Genomic DNA, 24,060 nt, shown 5'->3' on the forward strand with positions numbered 1-24,060 from the left:
GCTCCATTTGACATCTCCCACACAGACTCCTCCCTTTTGTTCCAAGCAGAAGTGTTACTTTCCTTCTCTTTCCTTACCTTTTTTTTTTTTTTTTTTTTCCAGAGGGAATCAAGATACAGGATAGGAAGGAACACGAATGAACAAACAAACAAAAAGCCAAGAGAAATTATTTTTGTATTGAATCATGCAGGAAAAGGCCCACTCCTTTCAAATGGAACTGAACAGCCAAGAAAATTCTGAGAAAAAAGGGATTCAATGGGAGAAGTGCATGGAACAAAATAGATTTTTCTTCACTGGAGATGTTTTGCAGGAATGCCTGTGACTCCTCCAGCCCCTGCTCCTGTGCCACCTGCCCTGAGAGGGGGACACAAACAGAACCTAGCCGTCATCTCCATCCTTGAGATTGCCCTTTGTGCAGAACTAACCATTGCCCATGGATTAATAGAGGGATTGATTAATAATTTGACTTAAATGGTGTCTCAGGGCTCTTCATTACTTGACTGCTTGGTTGGAAGCACCAACAAATATTTTGTGTTTTAGCACAGAACTGAGAGCAGGAGCATGTTAACTGCATCTCTGAGGTGGTGTCCCTGGTTCAGCAGAGCCTGTGCCATGGAAGACCCAGACAGATCCAGCCATTTCCCCACACTCCTCTCTCTTGCACTGGAGCCACCCTCTCAAGGGCTTTTTTCCCAAAATTAATTACAACTTGCATTAAAGCCAGTGCATCTTAATATGAGTTCTGTCATAACCACAGATGAATGAGGTATCTGAATGTAAAAACTTCTCTTTGTTGGAGCCATTTATAACACACAAGTACGCCAGGATTATTCCAGGCAATAAACAGGCCAGGACAACCATGATTATCCATGAAAATGAACAATGGTAAACAGTTTAATACAATGGTTTACGCGAGAAGTAGTATAAAAAACCATTTCCCAGGCATCTTACCTGAATGATAAATGAAAACAGAGCCCCAAATAACAATAACAATGTAAAACAATTTGGGAAGCCTTTTCTAAGCAGCACCCTGGTTAGAGTCCAAAGAAAATACATGCAAAAAATATTCAAAATCCCATGCTTTACATTGACTTTGGCCAGCTCCCAGTTCTTGGGTATAAAGCTTTCTCCCAAAGTTTTGCAAGTAAAACAAGTTCTTTGAATGAGGACCTGATCCAGCCAGCTGCTGAGCATTCTCCATTCTCACTGAGGTCATCAACATCCACAGTTTGCAGGACAGACGTAATGCATAGGTCAAAAAAATATTCCATATTGAAATCCATCACATAAAACTCCCCAAAAAATGAAACTTTCAGGATTCACCCCTCAGTTGTGCAATGCTTTTTTTTGTCTGTTTTTTTTTTTTTTTAATTGAAAATAGCAGAGATTTGAGTACAGAAGTCACTGCTGGAAACTGTTCCGGCATCTGAGTGACCATGAGGCCCATGGAACTGGATGCTGCTCTCAAGGTTATGGCCAAACCCTCCCTGCTCCACTCATGGGATGCTTGGAAGCAGCTTCTGGAAATGCTCCTGCACACAAGCTGCCCCTTCAGCCCCGAGCACGGAGCAGGATTGGGCTCTGAGCCCTTAATCCCCACAGTGAGAAGTGGAACACTGCACACAAGATGTAGCAACAAAATAGATTTAGTTCAAGGTTAGTCTCAAGAACCCTTATCTGATCACTGACAGTAATTTATCACACAGAACCCATCATTAGTGTCAAGCTGTTTTATTACCCACTAACTTAACACTGTTTTACCAAGAGTCAAGTGTGATGTCACTCATGTTAAAGTAATTTACAGCTAATAGATATGAGGTAGGAGTCAATGTTGGCTCACTGAGTTCCTTTCATACTCGGTGCTAGCTCCTCTCATTTTGCTCAGTAGGCAAATCAGGGAGCAAGGAGAGGCAGCAATAAAGGGGAAACCAGCCCAAGCACACACAGAGGAGCTTTGAATTCCCCAGCAACTTTTACTTTGAGTACAAGAACTGACTCAAATACCTGAACTCTGATATCCAAGAACTGAAATGGACAGTGGGATTCAAGACACAATAAAAAGTAATCTGGTTTGTGGGACAAGAAGTGGGGAGTGCTTTGGCCATGTGGAAGCTCCAGCACATCAGTAGAGGGGGAATCCCTCTAAAAGTCACATCACGTACCCGCAAATCCTGCAAAATCTGTCTCACCAGGAAAGAATAAGCTTGGGCTGATTTGACATTGCATTTTCAGTGGTCTCAGCTTTGATGGCGAGAGTTCCCCTGATTTGGAACACAAAGAGAAGTTACAGAAACCCCAATAAGGAGTTTTGTTGCAAAAAAATGGAGACAACTGCGCATGAACATTGTTTTCCTTCCCTGCCTTCCCCATCTCTCCAGCCAATTCTGTTCAGTCTTAAGGTCAGCCCCGGTGCAGGCTGTGTTTATAAGAGAATACATTTCCCATTTCCAAGCACTTGCCATCTCCTCTAATGAATCCTCCTGCTGATGTCTCCCGGATCCATATTCTTAGCCTGCTAGACATTCGGAGATAATCCTGACTAATGTGTATATATTCAAAGAGTTTTATTGTGGAGAATTGTACATTTGGATTAAGGGAAAGGGCACCCTATATCAGCTCACCTCTCCAATTTTATACCCAGTAAAACCATTTTAAATCATTGTATCTGCTCTTCTTTCCCCTGGAAGTTCCTAAACTTTGGGCTATTTGCATGGTGACTTCAAATGGTCCTGGAGGTGTGACCCTTCAAGGGACTGCAGAGAAGGTCTCTGGGGATTAAATTTTAACAGTTCTTGGGATCTCAGGTAAATATGTTGCTCTGACAACACACCTGGACTGTAAATCATTGGAGCATCTCTTTTGTCAGCTCTGTCAATAACTGTCCTGGTCTGTAAATTCTGTTTGATCAAACAACTCTTGGAAACAATCACGATTTCAACGGTGACCTCCGTTTCAACCCACAGCACCGATTGTATGCAGATTGGTCAATGGCCCCTGAAAGGAAGACCCCCAACTTTTGGCTGCAGGAAGGGACCAGCTGACCAGATGTGAGGCTGAAGGTTTGGAAGAGCTGGACAATGGTTAAACTCTACCTAGAGATTGGCCTGGGTACAGTCAGATGGGATATACATGCTCATAATTTTCTTCCTTTCCATGGGGAACTGAATGAAAGCTTGCCAGGACTTCTGCTTCTGCATATCTCTGCTTTCTTAAAATCGTTCCAGAGGTTTCTCATAACACATGGCTTAGCTCAGGCAGTTCCTGCGGAATCTCAAGAGTGATCAGGAGATTGTGAGTGGCCCTTTGCCGTGTTCTCCCTGGCCACAGCACTGGTGGGCTTCCACTGTGCCGGAAGAAAGCAGCTGGGCAGGACCAGCTGTGATCCAGGCCTAAAACTCACATGGTGCAAAGCCCAGGTTCTGGCTTGACTTTTTATTTACAAAAGTCATAAAAAACATTCCTCTATCCCTCCCCACCTCCAGAGCTTTCAACCATGGATGCCACTGCATCTCTTGGGCAGCCCAGAGAGACAAAGAAGTGCTTTGCTTCCCACTCTGGCCAAACCAGCTGCCTCTCCACCTCTCCCCCTCCATACCACCTCTCCAACTAATTGGAGCCACGTTTTCATGCCAAAGCAGATGAAAAATGCAGCCGGTGAGGGCTGAGAGGTTGTTGAGAAGGTGAAAAATGAGGCTTGGAGAGGTCAGGGATGCAGCCAGAGAGGAAAGCTCCATGAGGTGGAGGAGATTTGCTGACCCAGACCAAAGCAGTTGAGACGTGACAGAGAAGCTGCAAAAGGAAAGCACACCCTGCAGTGGGTGAAGGCAGGAAGAATATCGGGCACAGGGATATTCAAATGAAGTGTAGCAAAGCAAGGCAGGGAACATTAAATTTAGTTCTAATAGGTAGGAAAGGCTGCACCATTCATTTCTCACATCCTTTCAGTACCTTGTTTATGAGAAGTCACAGTGCCACGTCTCCATCATGGAAGATTATTTTTAGACCTATAAAACACATGAGGAGAGAGATGCAAAATGAAAATTAGCCCATAATGCAGAGAGTGTCCCAAATTCATCCCTAGGGTACCTGTATCAACTGCAGTGGAAGACTTCCACCAGAGGTTCATTCAGACCTGTATTTAGAAGTGCACATCTGTGCAATGCTGGGCTTTTGAGTCAGGAACTTCACATCAAGCCTGAAATGGGAAAAAAAGAAGTGCTTCTAGTTGTAGCAAGCATCAATATCACAAGTGATTTAGGACAGAAATTTTATAAGATGTGAAATTCTGTCCCTGTTAGTGCAGAGTTAAATAAAACTCCAGAAAGTAAATGAAGGAGAGTCATGTTTTGGGACCGTGCCTCATTCTGGGCCTTCAGAATCAAATCCATGCAGTCTCCTAATTAAAACAACAGACTTCTGCAAACCTTCAGACCTTGGAAGAAGAAACCACCTTCCATGCAGCCAGACTCTCAAGTGGTTGGATTTACTAAGTGCATAACTTCTCACTATTTATATTTTAAATCAAAAATGTCTTGCTTCCTTCCACACTTATGTAAGGATTAAAAAAGTGGAGATCTGGATTCAAAGCAGCTATAAAAATAACAATTGATTTATCCCTCTGTGATGCAGGGACTCCTGTCCTGAACTACATGCAGAAGTGGCCAGGTAGACCAGCTTTCAGGTGACCCCTCCAGATCCTTCCCATCCTTCCCTCCAAGCAAGAATGCTCAAAGAACTGGGAATGATTCCAGACGAGCGAGGGCTACAGGGACCATAAGGAGGGTAACACAGGTACAGCCTTGCTGCTGCAGGGAGGTTTGTGTAGGGGTGAACACTCCCAAAGGCTGTACCTCTGTTCTTTGGGTAGTTGGGGAAGACAAATGTCCAAAAGAGACTCATGTTCAGGAGCCACAGACCGTCCAAAAGCTATCAAGCAAATCCTGAGGTAAGTGAGTGCTGTCTCATTTTCAAGATAAGGGGTTTAACACTGTATTGAAAAATTAAAGTCTTTCCACCATGAAGGCTGATTGGAAGTGTATCCAGCCGGAGAGCAGGGGCACAGCACCAGTCAGACAGCAACTTCTCAGTCTCCCACTTTTGACCCAGGTAGATGAAATCAGCAGTGCTTCCTCAAAGTCATTGCACTTCTAAGGAATAATGAATCTGAGGGTCTCCCAGATGGATTTTTCTTTTTTAATCCTTGAGATGTCCCCATTTCCAGTTTCCTTGCAGCATCCCACATAGCAAGGGGCTCTGTTTATGAGAACACTGCTGTTGATATTAGAGCTCATTACTCCAGAGCCCAAAGCTTTAAGGAAAAACACCCAGTATCATGAGACTTGAAATGAAGAAAATGAGCTCATACCCTAGAGATGTCCAGCTGGGAGATTCCACTTTATGGAAACGCAGTACAAGCACCTCCAAATTACTTGGGCACCAGCATCCCACATCCCAACACTTAGTAATAACCTAAAGGTCCCAATTTTTCCTTCCCTGGCATGGAAAGAGGAAGATCCTTTGCATGTTTCTCCCAACCAAGCAACAACCAGGTTACATCATGACTTTGGTGGCCGAAGCCCCTCGCTTTCCTCCCTCCCCCACCCCAGGAACAATGGCTAACTGTTCTTTTTCCATCTATAAATTTGTCTGAGTTAACAGTTCCCAAGATCTGGCAGCAAGCTGGAGCTGGGAGTGAGCTGAGAGATAGGAGAGTGACAGTCTGAAATGAAACACAGAGCTGCTGGGCCTGCAGCCGTCAGACAGGAGCCTGGCTCCCTCCCTTAAAGATTAGCGAGACTCCTTCACTGGAGCCCTCCGCATTCCCCAAAATCCTAGCAACAAAGTGCTATCTCTCAGCCGCCAATGAATCATGTGAATTTAACCTTTCACCTGGCCACAAGGAGGTTAATATACCAAAATAGCCTTTTTTTTTTTTTTTCTTCCCCCATTTATTGCCCATAATGGCAGCGGGGAGCATGGTGAAAACCCTGCAGAGCTGGAAAGGCTCTGGAAGTGGTTTGACACCAGACTTCTGCCAGGACCGGGCTGGCATGCCCAGCATCAGCCCACCAGGCTGGAGTTTGTACAGGGAAATAGTTTCCATTACACAGTAGAGAAGATTTTTGCCTCTCCTTGCCTGGCTGGTGCCTTTCTGTGCCCTCCAGCTTCAACCCCACAAACTTTTACCCAAGGTGTCCCCCAGCATGCCCACATGGCTGGATCCTGAGTCACTCGCTGCTCCTGCCCGTGGCAAAAGTCCTGGAGGACATCCCCAGTGGGGTCAGACCCTCACCCCCTGCGAGATGCTGAGCCCTCCTAGGTCTGTGTATCCTTCTTGGGCTGGAAGTCCTTGTCCTTTGGGTTTGGGGCAAAATTGGAGCCCTCAGTGTTCCCTGCATAAAAAAAACCATCGAGACCACAGTTTGCCCATCTGCAAAAAAGCGATGTGGTCCATCCCTCGCAGGGTATTCCCAGCAGCAGGAGCTGCAGCCCCAGCCTGTGCTCACTGTGCCTGCCATGTCAGCCTGAGGATTCCCTGACCACTCTGCAACTCAGAGCTTCTGCTAAATCCGCCTGGAAGGAAAAAGAATTTTAAACAATTTGGGTCCAAATCATGCAGGCATAGGTCACTTTTAGGAGGCACATGCCAAATTACCCATCTGAGGGGGGCACACACTGCAGTTGGCATTTTGTACCCTTTAAATATTGAAGGAAAAGTGGTGATTTGTGCAGCCGTTTTTGCCTCATGAGAGGCCGGAGGAATGGCTGAGACTGAAGCATCCCAGGATAAAGGATCTGTAGGGGACAGCAAGCAACATCATCTCTACAGGACACCTTTTATTTCCCATGCCAGTGAAATCCTTGTGGGCTAAGGAAGAAAATAGGATCTCAGAGCAAGAGGGGGAGAAAATCAAATACTTAACCCCACCTCTATCACAGCCCCCCTTCCTGAGAGCCACTGCCACATGCATATAACAGGAGATAAATATTTTTGGCATAGCCTGCTGTTTATTTAACCCTTTTGAGACACAGTCCTCTGGCATCCTCTCACTCTTCGAGACACAAAACCTGTCTGTCCTTGCCTGGCTGGGCTGGGGCAGCTCAGTCCTTGCCCACAGCCTCTCGCTGGACAGGGCCTCCCCCAGCCCTGGCTGTGTCCATCACTCCTCTCCAGCACTGCCTATGGAATCAGCCTGGCCTCGACTGCAGGAGGTACCTGAGCTTGGTCCTTGGACAGGGACCAGCCCATCCCTTGGAGACCGGGTAGGAAGGGGCTGGGGGAAGGATGCAGGGATACAGACCGGGGAATGTGGACTTGGGGATGTGTCAGCAGTGGAGACCAGGGGATGCTGGAGATACAGACCCTGTTGGTCTCCTGTCCATCTCCCCCCTTCCCAGGCTGGGGAAGCAGCTCCTGTGAGCTTGGTGTGCAGAGTCAGAGAGCAGCCCGGTGCAGCCCATCAGGACTGAAGGGACTAAATATGCGATGGGTTTCCCTTTGCACGGGGTGGCTCGGGATGGGGGGATCGGAGGGGGCCCCGTGCCGGCTGGGCGGGCGCTCCAGGGCAGAGCCCAGCCGCGGGCACCGCCTGGGCTCGATTCTGACATGGGAGCTCACCCTCCCCGACATCCCTGAGGGCAGGGGGCTGAGAGGCTCCTCTGAACCCCGGGGGAGGATGCTGCAGCTCGGCGGAGGCAGAGGAAGGAAAGGGGACGTAATTAATTGTCACCTCCCCGTGCACTGAGGGGAAAGGTAACCATAGTTTCCACGCTCGGGATGAGCCTTGCTGCCCTGCCCGGTGCACCAGGAACGGGAACGTTTCTGCCCTTCTTCCTCCACTTGGTTTTTCTTTTTTTTTTCTCCTTGGCTTTTTCTTGGGGGAGGGGGGAGCTAAAAGCCCCCTCCGGGATGGCGCGGGACGCTCCCACGCGTCCGCCCCGCGCAGGACTCACAAATCAGCCGGAGCAGGATTAGGGCCGAGGGGCCGGGGCGCCGGGCAGTCTGTCCCGGCCCGGGGGAGCCTCACCTGGAGGGGTCAGGGCTCCCTCGGGGCCGCGTCGAGCCGCACCGGCCCCTCTGGAACTCAGCCGGAGCCAAGCTCCGCCTGGACGGTGCGGTGAGGGGGTACGGAGAGCCCTTAGGAAGCGGTCGGTCCCTTCCTAGCCCCCTCAAAATAAGTGGTCCAATCCCCCGGGAAGAGGGGAGCCGGGTCCGACTCAGCCCGGCAAACGGACCGTGAGCCCGGCAAGGGCCGTGCACCGGGGTCAAAGCTCCCGGAGGTACCGCCAGGGTACCTCTCCCGGGAGGCCTTCCCGCCTGTCCCACCGCCAAACGGGGATGGAAAAGAGGGATCGGGGTTTCCGGGCACCACCCTCACCGGTGCTGTGTTACGAATTTTGTATCTAATCCTCTCCGTGAGCCTCGCAGGGGTGTGCGGCCGCCACGCCGTGGTGCCCTCGGTGGGGCAGCGAGCACCGGGAGAGCCCCGGGCTCCCCGTGTCCCCCACTCCGGCGTGACTTCCCCGGGCGCAGAGCGAGGGCTGCGGACGGGGCATCGCCGCTGCCACCGCTGCCACGCTGGCACCTTCCCTCCCACTTCATTTGAGCATCGCCTACAGGGGCCTTCCTCACAGGAGTACCCCCGGGCCCCCTGCCTGCCTCCCGGTTACCGATCGCAGCTCGAAATCCTACAAACACCCCAAAGCACGGGACATCCCACGCCGTGGGCGCCACACGCAGTCCTCACGCGTGGGTGACACCAACCCGGGCCGGCGCCCAGCGGGGACTGGGATGTGGGGCCAGTCCGGCGGCTGGAGCTGGAACCCCCGGGTTTGGAGCACCTGCCCGGCGCTGCTCCGCGGCCGCGGGCGCTGCTGGCGCGGCTGCGGGAGGAGCCGCTCTTTAGACCCCCCGCCCCTCGCCGCGGCCTCGGTGGGGCGAGAGCCCGGCAGCCCCGACACCACCGGAGGAAAAAATGCGTTGAAAAACTAGGTAAAAAAAAAAAATTAAACAGGAAAATCCAACAGCTGAATGGATCTGACCACAGACACGCTACAGGTCCACGGGCAGGTTTTCGCGCACGGTGGTTTTCTCCGCCGTGAGCACGCTCACCGGGCACATCCCTCCGGATTGAGCAGCGCCTCGTTTATTTCTACGTTTTCACATTTCTTTGAACGCCAGAAGCGATCGGAGAAGGCAGTTCGTACACATTTTAAAAAAATTAAATATAATAAATTACAGTTAAGTAACATCTTGAAATTGTGAAAACTGGAAACCCACGCGAAACGAAAGGAAGGAATCTCCAGCAGTGGCTCAGCCACAGCAACGAAGGGTTTGGGGCTGGTTTTCTGTAGGGACGCTTTTATTCGTGCCGCCGTGGGACTGGGGCGTCCTCGGGTTTTATTTTCTTTCTCTATAGCTTTTTCACATTTAAAAAATTATTTTTATGCCTTTTTTTTTAATATCCCTTTTTTCCTTTATTTTTTTTTTTCCTTTTTCTTTGTTTGTTGGGGGGGGGGGGTAATTAGTTGTTTTGGTTTTGTTTTCTTCTTTTGCTCCGCGGGCACAGGGACACAGGGATACCCTGCGAGCCGTAAACGGCCGCTTTTGCCGAGCAAATAAATACATCTCCAGCCAGTTGCGCTGCATTATTCCGAGGGAAATAGCTGGCATTCCTGCACCAGTTTATTTTGGAGCTGAAATTTCCCACCCTTCCCGCAGCGCTGCTCCCTGCGGAGACGAGGCTGGACGGGCTCCCCCGGGCGCCGGGACCGCACGGGCGGGCAGCGCTGGGCTGCGTTACCGGAGGGCTCCCGGCAGGGCCCGAGCAGGGCCCGATCCAGTCCGTAGAGGCCTGCGAGCGACAAAATTCTGTCCGCCCGGGGATGGAGCAAGCGGCGGGCGAAATTCGCCGAGAGTTTTTCCCCGTTTCTCCGGGGAGGAGAGAGAGGCTCAGCGACTTTGCGCAAAAGCACAGTTAATTCCCCGGGACAAATCCCGGTAACGATGGAATTATTTCCTCGCTGGCCGGTACCGGACGAGAGTTAAATTGGCTGAATTACCCGGGCTGATCGGGCTGCTGGGACTAAAAGCTCCTTTCCCTCTGAAGTCCCTTCCCGGCTCGCACCCACGGGGAACAGCGGGGAAAGGTTTTTTGTCCCCGTCGCAAGGCCAGAGCGACTCGGCCTGGGGGCTGCAGGGAGAAGGACCCTTCTCTCTGCTGCTCCCCCCGGGGAAGAGCAGAGCACCTGGAAGCGGGACAGCCCCGACGGGACTGTGAGAGGCCGGAGAGCTGCTCTCCGAGCGTGGCAAAGCCGCGCTGAGCCCCGGGCGCGGCCGGAACGTGCAGACTGCGAGCATCGCCGCATCCTCGGCGGACCCGTGGGCCGCTTGAGGAAGTCAGGGCGAGCCGGGGGCAGGCTAAGACGCCCCTTCCCCGTAAGGATGGGGTTTATGTCAAAACAGAACCGGAGCGCTAGCTCGGAGCAGAAAACCACCAGCTCTCATCCTCGGCTTCCAGATCCCCGCCGGGAAGTTTTCGGTGTGCTCCCCAGCATCTCCCGGCGGCCCCGGGCGGGGGGGGCATCGCCTGCAGATGGGGTGTGGGAGCGAACCCCAGAAACTCAGCGGGGCCCGCAAAGGAGAGAGCCACTCCCAGACCTCCCCGGGGGCGGGCGGACACCTCCAGCCTCGCTGCGGGGGCGGCCGGGGGCCCGGGGCGGTGCTGGGCGCTCTGGGGGCCGCATCCTGCCCCCGCTCCGCTCGGCCCCGCCGCCCCGCGCCAGGGGGAGGCTGCGGGCGCGTCCCCCCCGCCGGGAGCGGAGCCGGCGGGACTTGTCCCGTCCCCTCCTGCCGGGAGGCGCCCAATCCCGGCCGGGACCGGGGCTGCCCCGCCGGCCGTCACGTGGGCCGGCCCGCACCGGGCCGCCGTAAAGAGCCGGAGCCGCCGCCGCCGCCGCCACTTCCCCGCCGGGCGCAGCCAGGGACGCACCCACGGGAGACGGGGCGGCGAGAGGAGGGACACCGGGGGAGGGCAGCCCCTCTCTGCCAGCGGGTCCGGCTGAGTTGTTTTTTCTCCTGCCTCGCCCGTAAATTTTATTATATATTTTTTTGTATTATTATTTTTATTTTCCTGGGATTTCCCTGGATGGTCTGAGCACAGCTCCATGCCCCCACGGCCATGCCCGGCTCTGCTCCCGGCACGCTGCCATGTGAGTACCTGTGCGGGAGGAGCGGGCCAGGGCGGGATGCTCTTGCGGGGTTCGGCGGCTCGAGCTCTCCGTCCGCACGGAGAGGCCTGCCCGAGGGTTATTGCGCTTTTTAACAGGAAAGCGGCAGCGCTGGTGGCTGGGGGACACCGGGGATGCTCCTGATCCTGGACCGCTGCCCAAATCCGTCGGGACCCCGTTCCCTGCGGGAACCCTAGGGGCCGCAGCCGGCCGCGTCCTCGCCAACAAGGCCCCGAGCTGCGCTCCAGGCCCTGGGTTCTGGGGGAAAAAAAAAAAAAAAAAAAAAAAAAAAAAAAGACGGGAAGGGAAATACTATTGGGAAAAAAATTTAATTGTTGAAGTGTTTTTCCGGCCCCTTGGAGGTGCCCAAGCGGGCTGCGGGGCGGGGGAAGGTGCCGGAGGGGTCGCTACCCGTTCCAAGGAGGTTAATTCTCGCCGTGGCTGAGAGGAAAGCTTAAAAAGAAAACAAAGGAAAAAAACTTACAAATTTCAGCCCCTGCTTGAGGCAGGGAAGAGGCGTTTTCGGCGGGAGAAAGGCCGTCGGGTCGCCGGTGTGTGCGGGTCTCAGCCCGCTGCTCTCGGTTCTCCCTCCAGGTTCCTCTGAGTGAGCCCCTCGGCACCGCCGGGCCGCAGCCGGCCGGGCCCTGAGCCGCCGCCGCCGCCGAGGACGGAACATGTATCAGGGTCTGGCCCTCACCCCCAACCATGGCCAGTCGGCTTATTCCCACGACTCCAGCAACTTCCTCCACTCGTCGGCCGGTTCGCCCGTCTACGTGCCCACCACCCGGGTGCCCTCCGTCCTCCAGACGCTGCCCTACCTGCAAGGCTGCGAGCCGCACCAGAGCCACCTCGGCAACCCCCCGGGCTGGGGGCAGAGCGGCGGCGAGGCCGCGGCTTTCAACGCCGGCAGCCCCCACCCGTCGTCGGGCTTCTCGTACTCGCACAGCCCGCCGGGCAGCAGCCCCTCGGGCCGCGACGGCGCCTACCAGGGGCCCCTGCTGCTGGGCGGCGGGGGCCGGGAGCAGTACGGCAACGCCTTGGTGCGCTCCGTTAACGGGTCCTACTCCAGCCCCTACCCCGCCTACGTGACCCCCGAGATACCGCCTTCCTGGACGGCCGGACACTTTGAGAGCAGCGTGCTGCACAGCCTGCAGACGAGGCAGGCGGCCTTGCCCGGCCGCAGGTCCACTTTCGGTAGGTCGCCACCGCCCTTCAGCGACGTCTCGGGGCGCCGGGTGGGAGCCATCTCCATCCCAATGTCAAACCCCATCCCCGCTGCGTGTCGGTGGCCCAGCCCCGGGATGAGCTGTCCCGCTGGCATTCCCGACGGGAGAGGAGAGGATGATTTTATCCAGGGATGGGGAGATGGTTCGGGAACGGGGTATGTGCGGCTGACCCTGCACAGAGGTGGGATAAGGGAGGGGGTGCTTGTGTGACAAGAAGGGCAAAGACCACGTTTCAAAGCAGAGCAATTCCCCCGGAGGACAGAGGAGCAGAGGCCGTTCAACCCCTTCCCTCCCCACCCCACCACCACCCCCGCGATATCTCCTTCCCACAATATCGACTTTGTGCCTGTGCTTCAATACTTACCCTTGTGTTTAAATTAGCGGGGCAGATTTATAGCTCCCTCCCTTTTAAGTAATTTATTGTGGTAAATTAGTTTATATTTGAACAGACTCTCGGTCTCCTCAATCGCTTTCGCCAAAACAGGTCCGTAGCTGCATTGCTCTGCGGCCTTTGGGGAGACACCGAAAGGCGCTCAGGCGTTGAACAATAAACTTCAATTCCTTTGCATCCACACCGAGAGTACCTTTAAACCAAGCTCTGAGCAAATAAAGTTTTGGGCTTGATTTAACAGGACTCTTCGTTCGCGAGGTTTATAACCCCGGGGGCACTCCACCAGCCTCCTCCGGTTGTGGTTTGCAAAGTCCTTTAAAAGCCACTTCAAGATCTCAGCCGCGTTATCATCTTTACTGCGGTGAACCGAATTATCTTATCTTCACCCCAAGAACAAAGTTAAAGCAGGGAAGCAGCCCCCTCCCCACCAAGCTGCCTCCCCGGGTCGGCTTTTCCTCCCACGCCGGCGATGCTGGGCAGCGGTTTCTTTCCAGGATTTTCTCTGTGAAAATCTGATGTGTTGTGCGGGAAAGAATCGTCCTGCTGAGGGAGGTGATGCCTCAGAGATCTTTTCTGCACTCTGGATTCGGTGCTTTAAGATCCAGGATAGCGGCTGCCGTCCTCTCTGCCGTTTATTTTTGCTCTTGGATAGTGTAAACTCTCTCAAGTAGTCTAAACTATTCTTTCTTTCTTTCTTTCTTTCTTTTTTTTTTTTTTTTAATTTAATGAGTTACTGCAATTTGTTTTTTACCTTTTCCCTTTACATTTTATTTCTATTTTCCATTTTCCTCCTTTTAAAGTTTCGCTCTTTCTCCTTTTTCTTTCCGTTGCATCATTATTAATCTGATCGAAGATTTTATTATTTTTAAAATATAATAATAAAAGCTATTTTTCCTCGTAAGAAAAGAACGGGAAGAATAAATTATTTTTAAAAAGAGGGGGGAAAAAGCGGTAGGAGGAAAAAGACCGACTCTCGATTGAGAGGTGCCCCCGTTTCGCTCCGGGCTGCCCGTTTGCCGCTGAGCCGTGCTCGGGGCAGGGATGGACCGCGGACGGTGCTCCGCGGCTCCTTCTCGGGAATTTCTTTTTTCCCGGGGACAGAAAAAGTGAGGAAGAGCCTCGCCAGCAGGAATTGGGGGCGCGGGAGGCCGGTGGTGCTCTCCTGCGGAGGCCGGGAGCCCCGCGGGTGCCAGCCCGGCATCGCTCGGCGGGCAGCTCTGAGCCTTCCCTGGCCGGGCCGTCGCCCCCGGCCAGCGCCTGGGTGTGTTTCATTATGGAAATCAGGAAAATCGCCCCATTTTGTCCCCTCACCCATTTATTTTTGCACCCCGGAGTCATCATTGCACTCTCCCGCTGATGACCCTGCGCCTCCTCATCCCAGGGAGACCCCAGCCGCATTCAGCCCTTTGGCGTCTTTCGGGGAAGGGATGGGGGAATAGGCGGTATTTGAACAAAATATTAAAAGATTAAGGTGTGGAGGGAATAAAGGGGTTTGGTTCACACTTCTGGGGTGGAGGTAAACCCCCTCCGGCCAGGGATTTCCCCTAGTATTGGGCACAGAGGATTGGAGACCCTCTCCCGCAGGGTCCCCGGGGACATCCCCGTGCGCCGGGGATGGCTCCTGACCCTCACGCCGCGGGTGTTTCTTCCAGAGTACCTGGAGGAGTTCCCCGGGGACGGCCGGGAATGCGTGAACTGCGGAGCCATGTCCACACCGCTCTGGAGGAAGGACGGCACCGGGCACTACCTGTGCAACGCCTGCGGGCTCTACCACAAAATGAACGGCATCAACCGGCCGCTCAAGCCGCAGAAGAGGCTGGTAAGAGGGGGAGACCCGGCCGGGATCCCCTGCTCCACCCGGGGCTGGCTGGAGGGCAGGGGACGGGGGACTGTAGCAGTGCCTGTGCTGTTGGGATCTTGGTACTTGTGTTAGATCTGTTTGACCCCCTGTCCTCCCACAGACTAAGTGCCAGGACACCCTTGTTGCGGAGCAGAACCGGCTGGGGACAGGGGGAATGGGATGAAGCCAGAGGGTTTTCTGCCCTGGCACGAGTGGTGGGCAGTGGAGACAGAGCCGCGGGGACTCGAGGGGTCTCAGGGCTGCACAGAGGGTCTGCACCAGAGTCGAGCAGGGACAATCAGTCCTGCCTGTGGCTGGGACTCTGCGGGCTTCCCCAGGCTCTATTCCTGCAGTGGGTGCATTGCTTTGTATTCTATTATTACTATTATTATTATTATGATTATTATTATTATTATTATTTCCTAGTTCTCCATGCAGACACACAGGGTCTAGGCAAGGCAGTTGAACAGGAGGCAGGGCTGGTCCTGAGCTGGCCCAGCAGGTTTGTGGCTGCTCACAATGGGAGCAGGATGGGGCCCTGCTCCATGCTGCCTTCACCCTCCTGCCTAAGGGGAAAACTTGGGGTTTGGCAGTTCCCAGTTTCCCTGCTGGTTAAAGCAATAATTCCCTCTGTCAATGTAATATTTGGCTTCCTCCAATTGGGATCCCATGGTGAGAGAGGAAAGGCGCGTCCTTTTTTTTTTTTTTTGCGTTGCTTTGGGATGTTTAAATTTGGTGGTAACAGTTCTGGTTTTAGAGCTTGTCATCAGACGCCGTCATTACAAACAGGATGTTTGTTGGAGCCGTGCTGGGGAACAGCTGGGAGCTCCTTGGGCTTTCACTCGGGGTGTATTCCTGTAGTTATTTCTTTTTATTGCAAAACAAATTATTAGCAATAACCCAACAGTGACAATTTTCTGTGTAAGAAAATCAGTAAGGAGAAAAGAAAAGGTTGCAATGGAGCAAGATGTTTCATTCTGATTCCAACCGTCGGAAATGCAGCTCCGGATCTGCAAAATGAAATGAGTAGTAGGTCCATGGAAAATCCCCCTCTTCTGTTCATCACATTAAAATCAAGACATTTGTGTGAAACATTTAGCATTATCCAACAGGATTTGCCTGTCTCTCCAAAATCCTTCTGTCTCCTTAAATGTGATGACATTAAATCTGCACCCCCGGTCGCTGCTGTGCCGCAAATCTCAGAGTTACGCTGCTGATTTCTTCAGAGCGAACACGATCCGTGCACAGAGAGAGGTGCAAACCAGTTCAAATCCAACTCTGCATTTCAGACTGGCATCCAAATATGTCACTGGATGATTTTCTAGGGGATTTTTGAGCAGCTTTTCCCTGGGAACTGGAGACATCTCGCTGCTATTCCATATTTTATTTCAACACGTGGGAAGGGAGACAGCCGTGCGTTGCCTGCTCCCTGCTTGAGCCTCATCGGTAGCACCCGTCAGGCATTTTTCAACAAACATTTCACCAAAGTTTTCTGATGGAAAACGCTTGTTTGCAGAATTAGACTGTTTCCCATAGATGAGCAAATATAGTTGGGAATTATCAAAATACTTCCAACCTTTTTTATTATTTTGGCAATAAATACAATAATGATAAATCTCAAATGAAAGAGCTGAGTCTTGTCCAGAGGAAACTTTTTGCTAGGGTTGAAATATTTGAGGGGATTTTGATTTATGGATTAGAGAAGGGGCTGCAATTTTGACTTTCCATCCTGACTTAGGAATTAAACATTTTGAAACCTTGGGTTTTCCCAAGGCTGTGAAATGTCTTGTTGCAACAAGTTCTGCCCTATTGGAAGAAGAGAGATCTACTGATGATGGGCAAGAGGGTGCCAGCTCTGGGAGCCGAGCAGTGAATGCAGTGACTCCATGGCTGCAGGAACAATGAAATCAGCTTTCCCAGTGCAGTGAAATACAGACACAGGAAAGAAAAAATGGTTGCTTTTGTCCTTACGTTACGACCTTTGTTCTGTACGTAGACACTGCGCTGGGAGTTATTCTGACTTCTGTTTTCACAAAGCAAAGTCCCCCAGAAGAGAACACATCATGGCCCAGATAACACTGCAGGAATGATGTCCTGCAGCTCAGCCTGCTCGTGCATAGGAGAGGGAGAGCAGCAGTAATGTAGTTTCCACTTCATTTTTTGTTTCCTTTTTTTCGAGATAAGGGCAACATCCTCTACACAGCGGGGACAGCCATTCTGCTCCAGCCTGTGTCTGGATTCAAAGCACTGTGGCTTTCAGCAGAAAGAGTTTTTGTTAGAGGAGGATGGAGGCAGCACTTTATTTTAGGCAGCACCTTTTCTAGCCAAAGTTTCTCGGTGTGTTTCACGAGATGGTATCTTAGACCTAGTGTGAAAAGCCAAATCACTTTTGGAACCAGGAGCAGCTGGTGGAGTTTCATGGCTCGTGCTATTTCCTGTGTTAAGAGGGGATCTGCCCTGCATGTTGCAGTACAGGAGGGGCAGATGCAGCAGAATCCTGAGCTGAAGGACTACTCTGAATTTTTCCAGCTTGGCTCAGAGGATATTTTTTCCACCTCGGCCCAGGAGGAATTTTTTCAGCCTGTCCCTTTTTACAGTTTGCAGCGCGCAGTGGGTTTGGTGACACTTTTGGGGAAGGTGGGGATGGGATTGATCACAGCCTTTGGACAATCCAATCGGACCCTAGAACCACCCAGTCCTCACGGCGTGTGCCTTGGTTCTCTTCTGCCTCTCAGTTCTTGCTGCTCCCTCATCCTCCAAGGTGCAGGTTTGCCCAGAGCTGTAGTGACAAAGGCAAATCTCAGAGGATGCTGCTGCCTTTGGCTCTGAGCCTCGGATCTCCCCACTTTCAGGAGCTGAGCTCAGATATCTCAGCACGCTTTGCTACAACTTCTTTCCTGTAAACCACAAGTCCCCTCGAATCTGCTGGAAAATGGGGGCAGAGAAGCATTGATTAAATCAGGGGGTTCAGTGCCTTTTTTTCCCCCTGTGAAACTCGGTGGTTTCTTTTCCACCTTTGAAAAGGAGGTGAAGCAAAGTCCCTGACAGCTTGGTCTCCCTCAGAAGGACCTGCCCTGCTGGCTTTGAATTTTTTGAGCTCTCCAAGCAGCTCTCATACACAGTTAATTCAATAGGCACCAACTCACCATTCCTTGAGCTTATCAGCAGCACTTGGCTGTCAAGCCAGGTCTGTGAAGAGTTTTTGTTTGAGTGTATGGTGCATTTGTATAAATAAACACTGAGCACAATGTTGAAGTCAACAACTTCCTAGACAAGGTCAGAATGGTACAAAGGCAGTGGGGTGGAGGCAGGCAGAAATGCATTTTCTTTCAAGAGAATTGCTGGGAAACCAGCAATAATGTATTGTACCCGCGTCCTTCAGTGAGCAGCGGTAGCCTTGACTGTCTCTTGCTTGCTAAGATGGCAGGTTGTGGCGCAAGAGCAGGTTCTCATGGGGTTCCTGAGGTTTAAATTGTAGTATTGGTTGTGGAGGATGGTTTCCTCTCTCCTTGGCTGTGCAAGGAGGAGCCAGCCTGCAGAGTGACATTCAGGATGCATAGAAGGCACGTGTCACTGTCCCATCAGGAAGCCCAGGAGCAGGTTGTGATGCAGTGCTGGCAGGGTGGGCAGACCTCTGGCAGGGCTGGCATTGCCCTTGGGCCACCAGAGCCACAGGTCTCATTGTGGTCTCATCTGCAAGCTGTGGACACAGCATCCTGTGAAACAGGGAGAGTGTGTCCCTCCCTCACAGGGACCTGTGGTGGCCCAGAAAATTTGAGACTTTTGAAAGGGCTTTGTGTTGGCCTTTCCCCATCGGCAGGCGAGGACAAATTGCAGCAGTTGTCCCAGGGCTGAGTGCCTCCAGATTCCCCTCTGTGTCCAGCAGGAGCTGGACCTCAGAATCCTTGCATCCATCAGGTGCTCAGCACCTGCCTCTGCTCCCATCAGAGCCGAGGTCCCTCCTGGTTGCAGGGATGAGCAGCACAGCCCTGGCAGCTGAAAGGCTCTCAGGGCACTCTGTAGCTGCTCCAGGATCTTGCTGTGACACCAGGTCCCTTATTAGGTACGAAGATTGTTGTCTCATCCCCTGTGCCAGGCTTGTCAGCTCACACCTTGGTGTATTATTATTTTTGCCCGGTTATTTCTTGCAAGCTGAATAATTCCCAAAGTGATGCCATTATTTGCAAATAGTTGCTGAGACCTCTTTGCTGAGCAACGAGTGAATCAAACCTAGGGCATGTAACTTGTGCCTCTTGAAATTCAAAGCTGATCTTTATTTGACTGCTAACCTTTTAAAAACATTTCATTTTTATTCCTACTCTTCCCACTTCATTCGTTATATTGCTCAGTCAGGATATCAAGCAATAATGGAAAAATAAACAAACAGGGAGTTTTTATTGCCTCCATCACCTTTTGTCTGCCTTTGAGTGGGTTCAAAGTGATTTTTCTGAGAGCTGAAGAACTTACTTAGACACCTGAATGTGGAGAGGCTGAGATATTACTTATGCCACAGGTATCATACACTTAGTGAGGTCTTTTATTAAAATAGTTTCAATACCTGGTGTTAAGAGACTCTCATACGAAATGCCTATTGAGCTGACAAGGCTGTATAAAGAGAGATGGGAATTTTCCAGCGGCTTGGAGGGAAGTTGTCAGAAATTAGTTTGCTGCTTCTGCCAGAATGTTTCCTTCTCCATTTGGAATTACTAATGTTTCAGAGCCAGCAACCACTGCACTCACAAAATATGTCATTAATTAATGTCTGCAGGGTGTTTCTAGAGCCCGCAAGAGAACAGGTTATCTATGAGACTTGACGAATAACCTCCCTTGTCTCACCATGGACCAGTTCAGTTTGGTTCTGCTCAGTTCAGCCAGTTGTCTTAACACAGAGATTAATTGGGATGTTTCTAACTTTAGTGGTAGTTCTGAGTGCAAGAAAACAGAAGAGTTCACTCAAAGCATGAATTTTCTTCATGCATTTAAAGCCCAGCTGGCATTTTCAATCTCTTTCTCCACCTGAGTGGATCTTCTGGAGGGAGGTTCTCTGTGCTCTGAGTCCTGATCACTTCCAGCAGATTTGTTGGAAGTTTGTGAAACTAGTTGCAAGGATATTTTCCAGGTTTATCAATCTAACAAAAAAACAACCCAAACCAAAACAACAACAACAAACCCAAACCAAACAAACACTTGCAAATTAGTGATCTCATTTGAATGCAATTTCTTTGATCTGAATTTGGCTCTCGCTTGTGTTTCACATTTCCCGGGAATATGGTGTACTTGGAGATGTCATTTTTATATGAAAGGAAACTTCCCAGTCCATCACTCCTGTGTGTGCACTCATGTGTTTGTTTGCTTGTTTTGAAGTCTTCATCGAGACGTGCTGGCCTTTGTTGCACTAACTGCCACACCACCAACACCACCCTGTGGAGAAGGAACGCCGAGGGAGAGCCCGTCTGCAACGCCTGCGGCTTGTACATGAAACTCCATGGGGTGAGGAGCACATCCACACCAGGAGGGACCCTCTGGGGTTTGGGATCACTGCCCAGCAGCTCTAGGAGATCAGCTCTGGAAGGACCAGCCTCTGGACTGGACCCAGAAGAGCTGTACCTTGAACAATTAAAAGTTCAGTCTACTGGGGTGCTCCAGGGTGAGGCTGAGGGAGTACTGGAATGCTCTCAGCTTGCCCAGAGATGTGGATGCTTCATCCCTGGAAGCATCCAAGGCCAGGCTGGATGCATCTTGGAAAAACCTGGGATAGTGGAACTTGTCCCTGCCCATGGCAGAGGAGCTGGAACTACACGATCTTTAAGATCCCTTCCAACCCAAACCATCCTAAGATTCCATGAAAAGAAAGCTTACCAGGCTCCAGCACCTGGAGACTGAAGCTCCCCAAACCCAAACTGAGATAAGGAACGTATTTCTTCTCTATGTGCTAATTAAGAATGTGTGAAGGAGGCTGCAGAGCCCACATGGAGGCTGATAACATTTACCCACAGAGGATGGGATCTGTTGCTGACACATCCTTCAGCCAAAGAGGAGACTCCATCCCTCCATAAGGCTTCTTCAAACTTCTGCCATAAAGGCTGAAGCCTCTTTACCCCATGCCCATTCCCTCTGAGCCCTGTAGGCTCTCAGTCTGTCAGTGTAATTTAATAGGGCCCTGTCATAAAGGTCACTAATAAATCAGGAAAAGAAAAATAGGAAATAAAGGAAAAAACAAAATTTGTGGGAAAGCCTTAGCTGTTAGCCTTATACATCTTCCAGCCAAGGCCTGATGCAGAGAAAAATAGCTCTTAGTGAAGGACAAGGACTTTAGGTGCTTTGCATGAGCTACAGCACAGAAATAGGAGAGCAACACATGCGGGAAGGAGCTGAATAAAATACAATATTAATGATTCCAAACTTTATGAATGTCAAGGTACCACGACCTCTGGCCATGAAAAAGGAAAGCATCCAGACGAGGAAAAGGAAGCCTAAAAACATTACGAAAGGCAAAGCCTCAACAGGTACAGTGCTGCTATGATCCATCCTGGGGCCTTGGAGCACAGTTCACTTCAACATGTCTTCTGAAGGAAATGATGATAATTAAAAATAATGGGATTTTTTTCCCTGATGATTGCTTTAGATCTAGGGCCTGTATTTATGCATAGACCTCGTTTGATAGGAGGATGCTTGGTAGGAAATCTCAGCGCTGTCACGTTGTTGTGAGATTCCTCTGGGCTGTGGGCGCCTGGCTCCAGTGCAGCAGTGCTCATCTTCAAGCAGATTTGGGATAAATTAAATAAAGGGGAAAAAAACACTTCCAGATTTTGAAAGGGTTCCCTCCTCCTCCATCAGACTCTTGACAGAGAAATACAAAACCTTTTCTGACAGAGATATAGTAGAAAGAGAACAGTAGAATCATTCTGTGAGATGTCATGGTTGCTATTAAAATAGAAATTTCTTTAAGAGCAGGTTTGCACCCACATTGCTTCACTGCCCTCTACCAATTGTCTTCCAGGATCCACGACTTCGGCCACTAATTCCCCTTCTTCCATTACCAACTCAGACAGCACGGTCACTTTAAAGTCAGAGCCCAGCACAACCTCACAGTACCCCGGACAAACCATCGTGTCGGTGTCCCAGGTAAGGAGCAGGGCCCAGAGCCATCGCCTGCTGGTGTGGATGGTCCACACGCCTCCACGGCTGCTGCTCTGGGGGACCTTGATGAGGTTAAGCAATTAATTCATTGTGCTGTGGCCACCAGCCTGATGGACTCCCTCAGGCTGAGAAAAGCAGGGAGCATGAGCCAAGATGCTGTGGATGAGAAAGGTCTCCAGCTTGTTGGTTTTCCATTGGATCTTTCATCCTGCAGTGGGGAACTGGGTTGTCCAAGCTCTGCTGCGGCTTCAGTGCAGAGCTGAGTTTAATTCCCATCTCCTGCCATGAAAGCACAACACTGTTGAGTTGATGAGATCAGCCCAGGGTGGAATCCTCTGTAGCTCCCAAGAAAAGGCTTCCTGGGCATGTGTTATCAGCACCTTATAGCCCTGAGATGCTCAGTGACCACAGAGCTGTGATGCTGTCAGAGGCCCGACTTTTGTGCCAAGTTTTTCTTAGGGGCTAGTTGCTATTTCATCTTGGTACAGGAAAAAAAGGCTCTAAATCAACTCACACATCAAAATTTTGTAGCCCAACGTTGTCTTTATGCTGAGTCTAAGCCCTCCCTGAGCTGGACATGTGTGTATGAAGGGGAAGATCATCCCTAGCACCATATGGGGTAGGGAATCTTGTTTGAAACCAAGAAATGTGTTTTGTGCTGTGCTCTGAAAAAATATACACACACCTAAAGGTCTCCAAACTGGATATATTTAATCAATGAATAAATGCAGAGGGGCCCTGGGATGCCTCCTCTTTGCCTGGTCATTGTGGTTGCACTGAGGGTGCAGCACCCCTCCCGCCCAGCTCCGGACTGCTCTGAAGGGAACTGTAGCATCAGGGATAACCCACCCTGGTCACAATCTATCCTAGTGCTACCTCTGCATTATGACAAGGGGCCAGTGGTTAATGACAGTGGTTAAGGCTTTCTAACATCCCTCTGCTTCCCTCCCCGGGGCAGGCACAGAGCCAGTCGGACGAGGCACTGGCCAGCGGCCACGGCGAGTTCAAATTCGAGCCCGAGGACTACACCTTCTCCCCCAGCAGCATGGCCCCGCAGCCTGGGCTGAGCGTGCCCCTCCGGCAGGACTCCTGGTGTGCCCTGGCACTCGCCTAGGAACCCCCAGCCTCCAGCAGAAAGCCTCGGGACCAATGTTTTCGGCTGTCCAAGGGGCAGGAGGACGAGCTGCCCCGGTGCCCCGGGATGCAGGGGTCGAGCCACAGCCACAGGACAGGTTTCTCTTGGAGGATGCCCATGGAAAACGCCAGCTGGATGGGGCTGGGATGACCCCGCTGTGGCACCAGGTCCCCAAAATCTCATCCTTCCCTAGAGCAGCCCAGGGCTGCCTCCCCAAGGCTGGAACCTCGGGGCTGCCTCCATTTTCCCGGGGAAAGCCTTCCTCCTCTGAGACGAAACCAGCAAATAAATGCATCCCAGAATCTATGTTTATTCACAGTGATTTCTCCCTCCTATGACTCCACTGTGTGCAATTTATTCCACTTTCCAATAAAAGACTGTAATAACATGGCACCAAATAACTTAATTTTATTAAAATGTAAGCTACATGGCCTGCCTTATGTTTTATTGGCCACAACAGGAAGAAAAGAGAAAAAAAAAAAGCAATGGTTGTTTTAAACATTTACTGTTTTATATTAAAAACAATCATCTCTATAGAGTGTTAGCTTCTGAAGTGTTTTGCATATCAACACTGAGCTGATGAGTCATACATGAAATAAACACGCTGCTCTTCCCTTTCCAGCTCCAAACAAAGAGGTTTTTAGTATTATTTTAGGCAAAGAACATGACAAAAATGGTCAAAGCCTCCCAATAATAAAAGAATACTAAAATGCTGGTTTTTTCTTTTGTATTTCCTGATTGGTTTTGATGTTGCATTAGAAAATCTGAGCATTAGAAAATCAGAAGTTAGTCCTCCAAAACTTAAAAGAAAGGCTTGAGGGACTGAAAAATAAGGGGTATATTAGAGGTGTAATTGTTTGCATCCAGTTTTGGGGTTGTTTTGAGCGGAGGATTTCCAGCTTTCAGCCATGCAGAGCAGATTGCTTTTTAATTATTTTAATGAAGGCCAAGTAGAAAACAATTTCTTGGAGCTGAGCTGTAGCAGATCTTCAGTGATGCAAAACCCACACCACACTTCCAAAAGCTGGCAACAGTGTGTTTCTGCAGCATCTCAGATATGGGAAATGGGGAGATATGCCCTGTAAGGGGATCCTGAAAG

General features: G+C 51.0%; 1 protein-coding gene across 1 annotated transcript; it reads left to right on the forward strand.

The window, feature by feature from the left end:
- Positions 1-11,903: 11,903 nt before the first annotated feature.
- GATA5 (GATA binding protein 5) lies at positions 11,904-22,940 on the forward strand (the record flags this gene model as incomplete). Its single annotated transcript, XM_082293084.1, has 6 exons — positions 11,904-12,423; positions 14,499-14,665; positions 20,051-20,176; positions 21,105-21,192; positions 21,687-21,811; positions 22,785-22,940. The coding sequence occupies 6 exons, from the start codon at positions 11,904-11,906 to the stop codon at positions 22,938-22,940; spliced, it is 1,182 nt and encodes a 393-aa protein (XP_082149210.1).
- Positions 22,941-24,060: the final 1,120 nt, after the last annotated feature.

This window comes from Coloeus monedula, assembly GCF_965178545.1.
Source record: "Coloeus monedula genome assembly, chromosome: 17".
Classification (NCBI taxonomy): domain Eukaryota; kingdom Metazoa; phylum Chordata; class Aves; order Passeriformes; family Corvidae; genus Coloeus; species Coloeus monedula.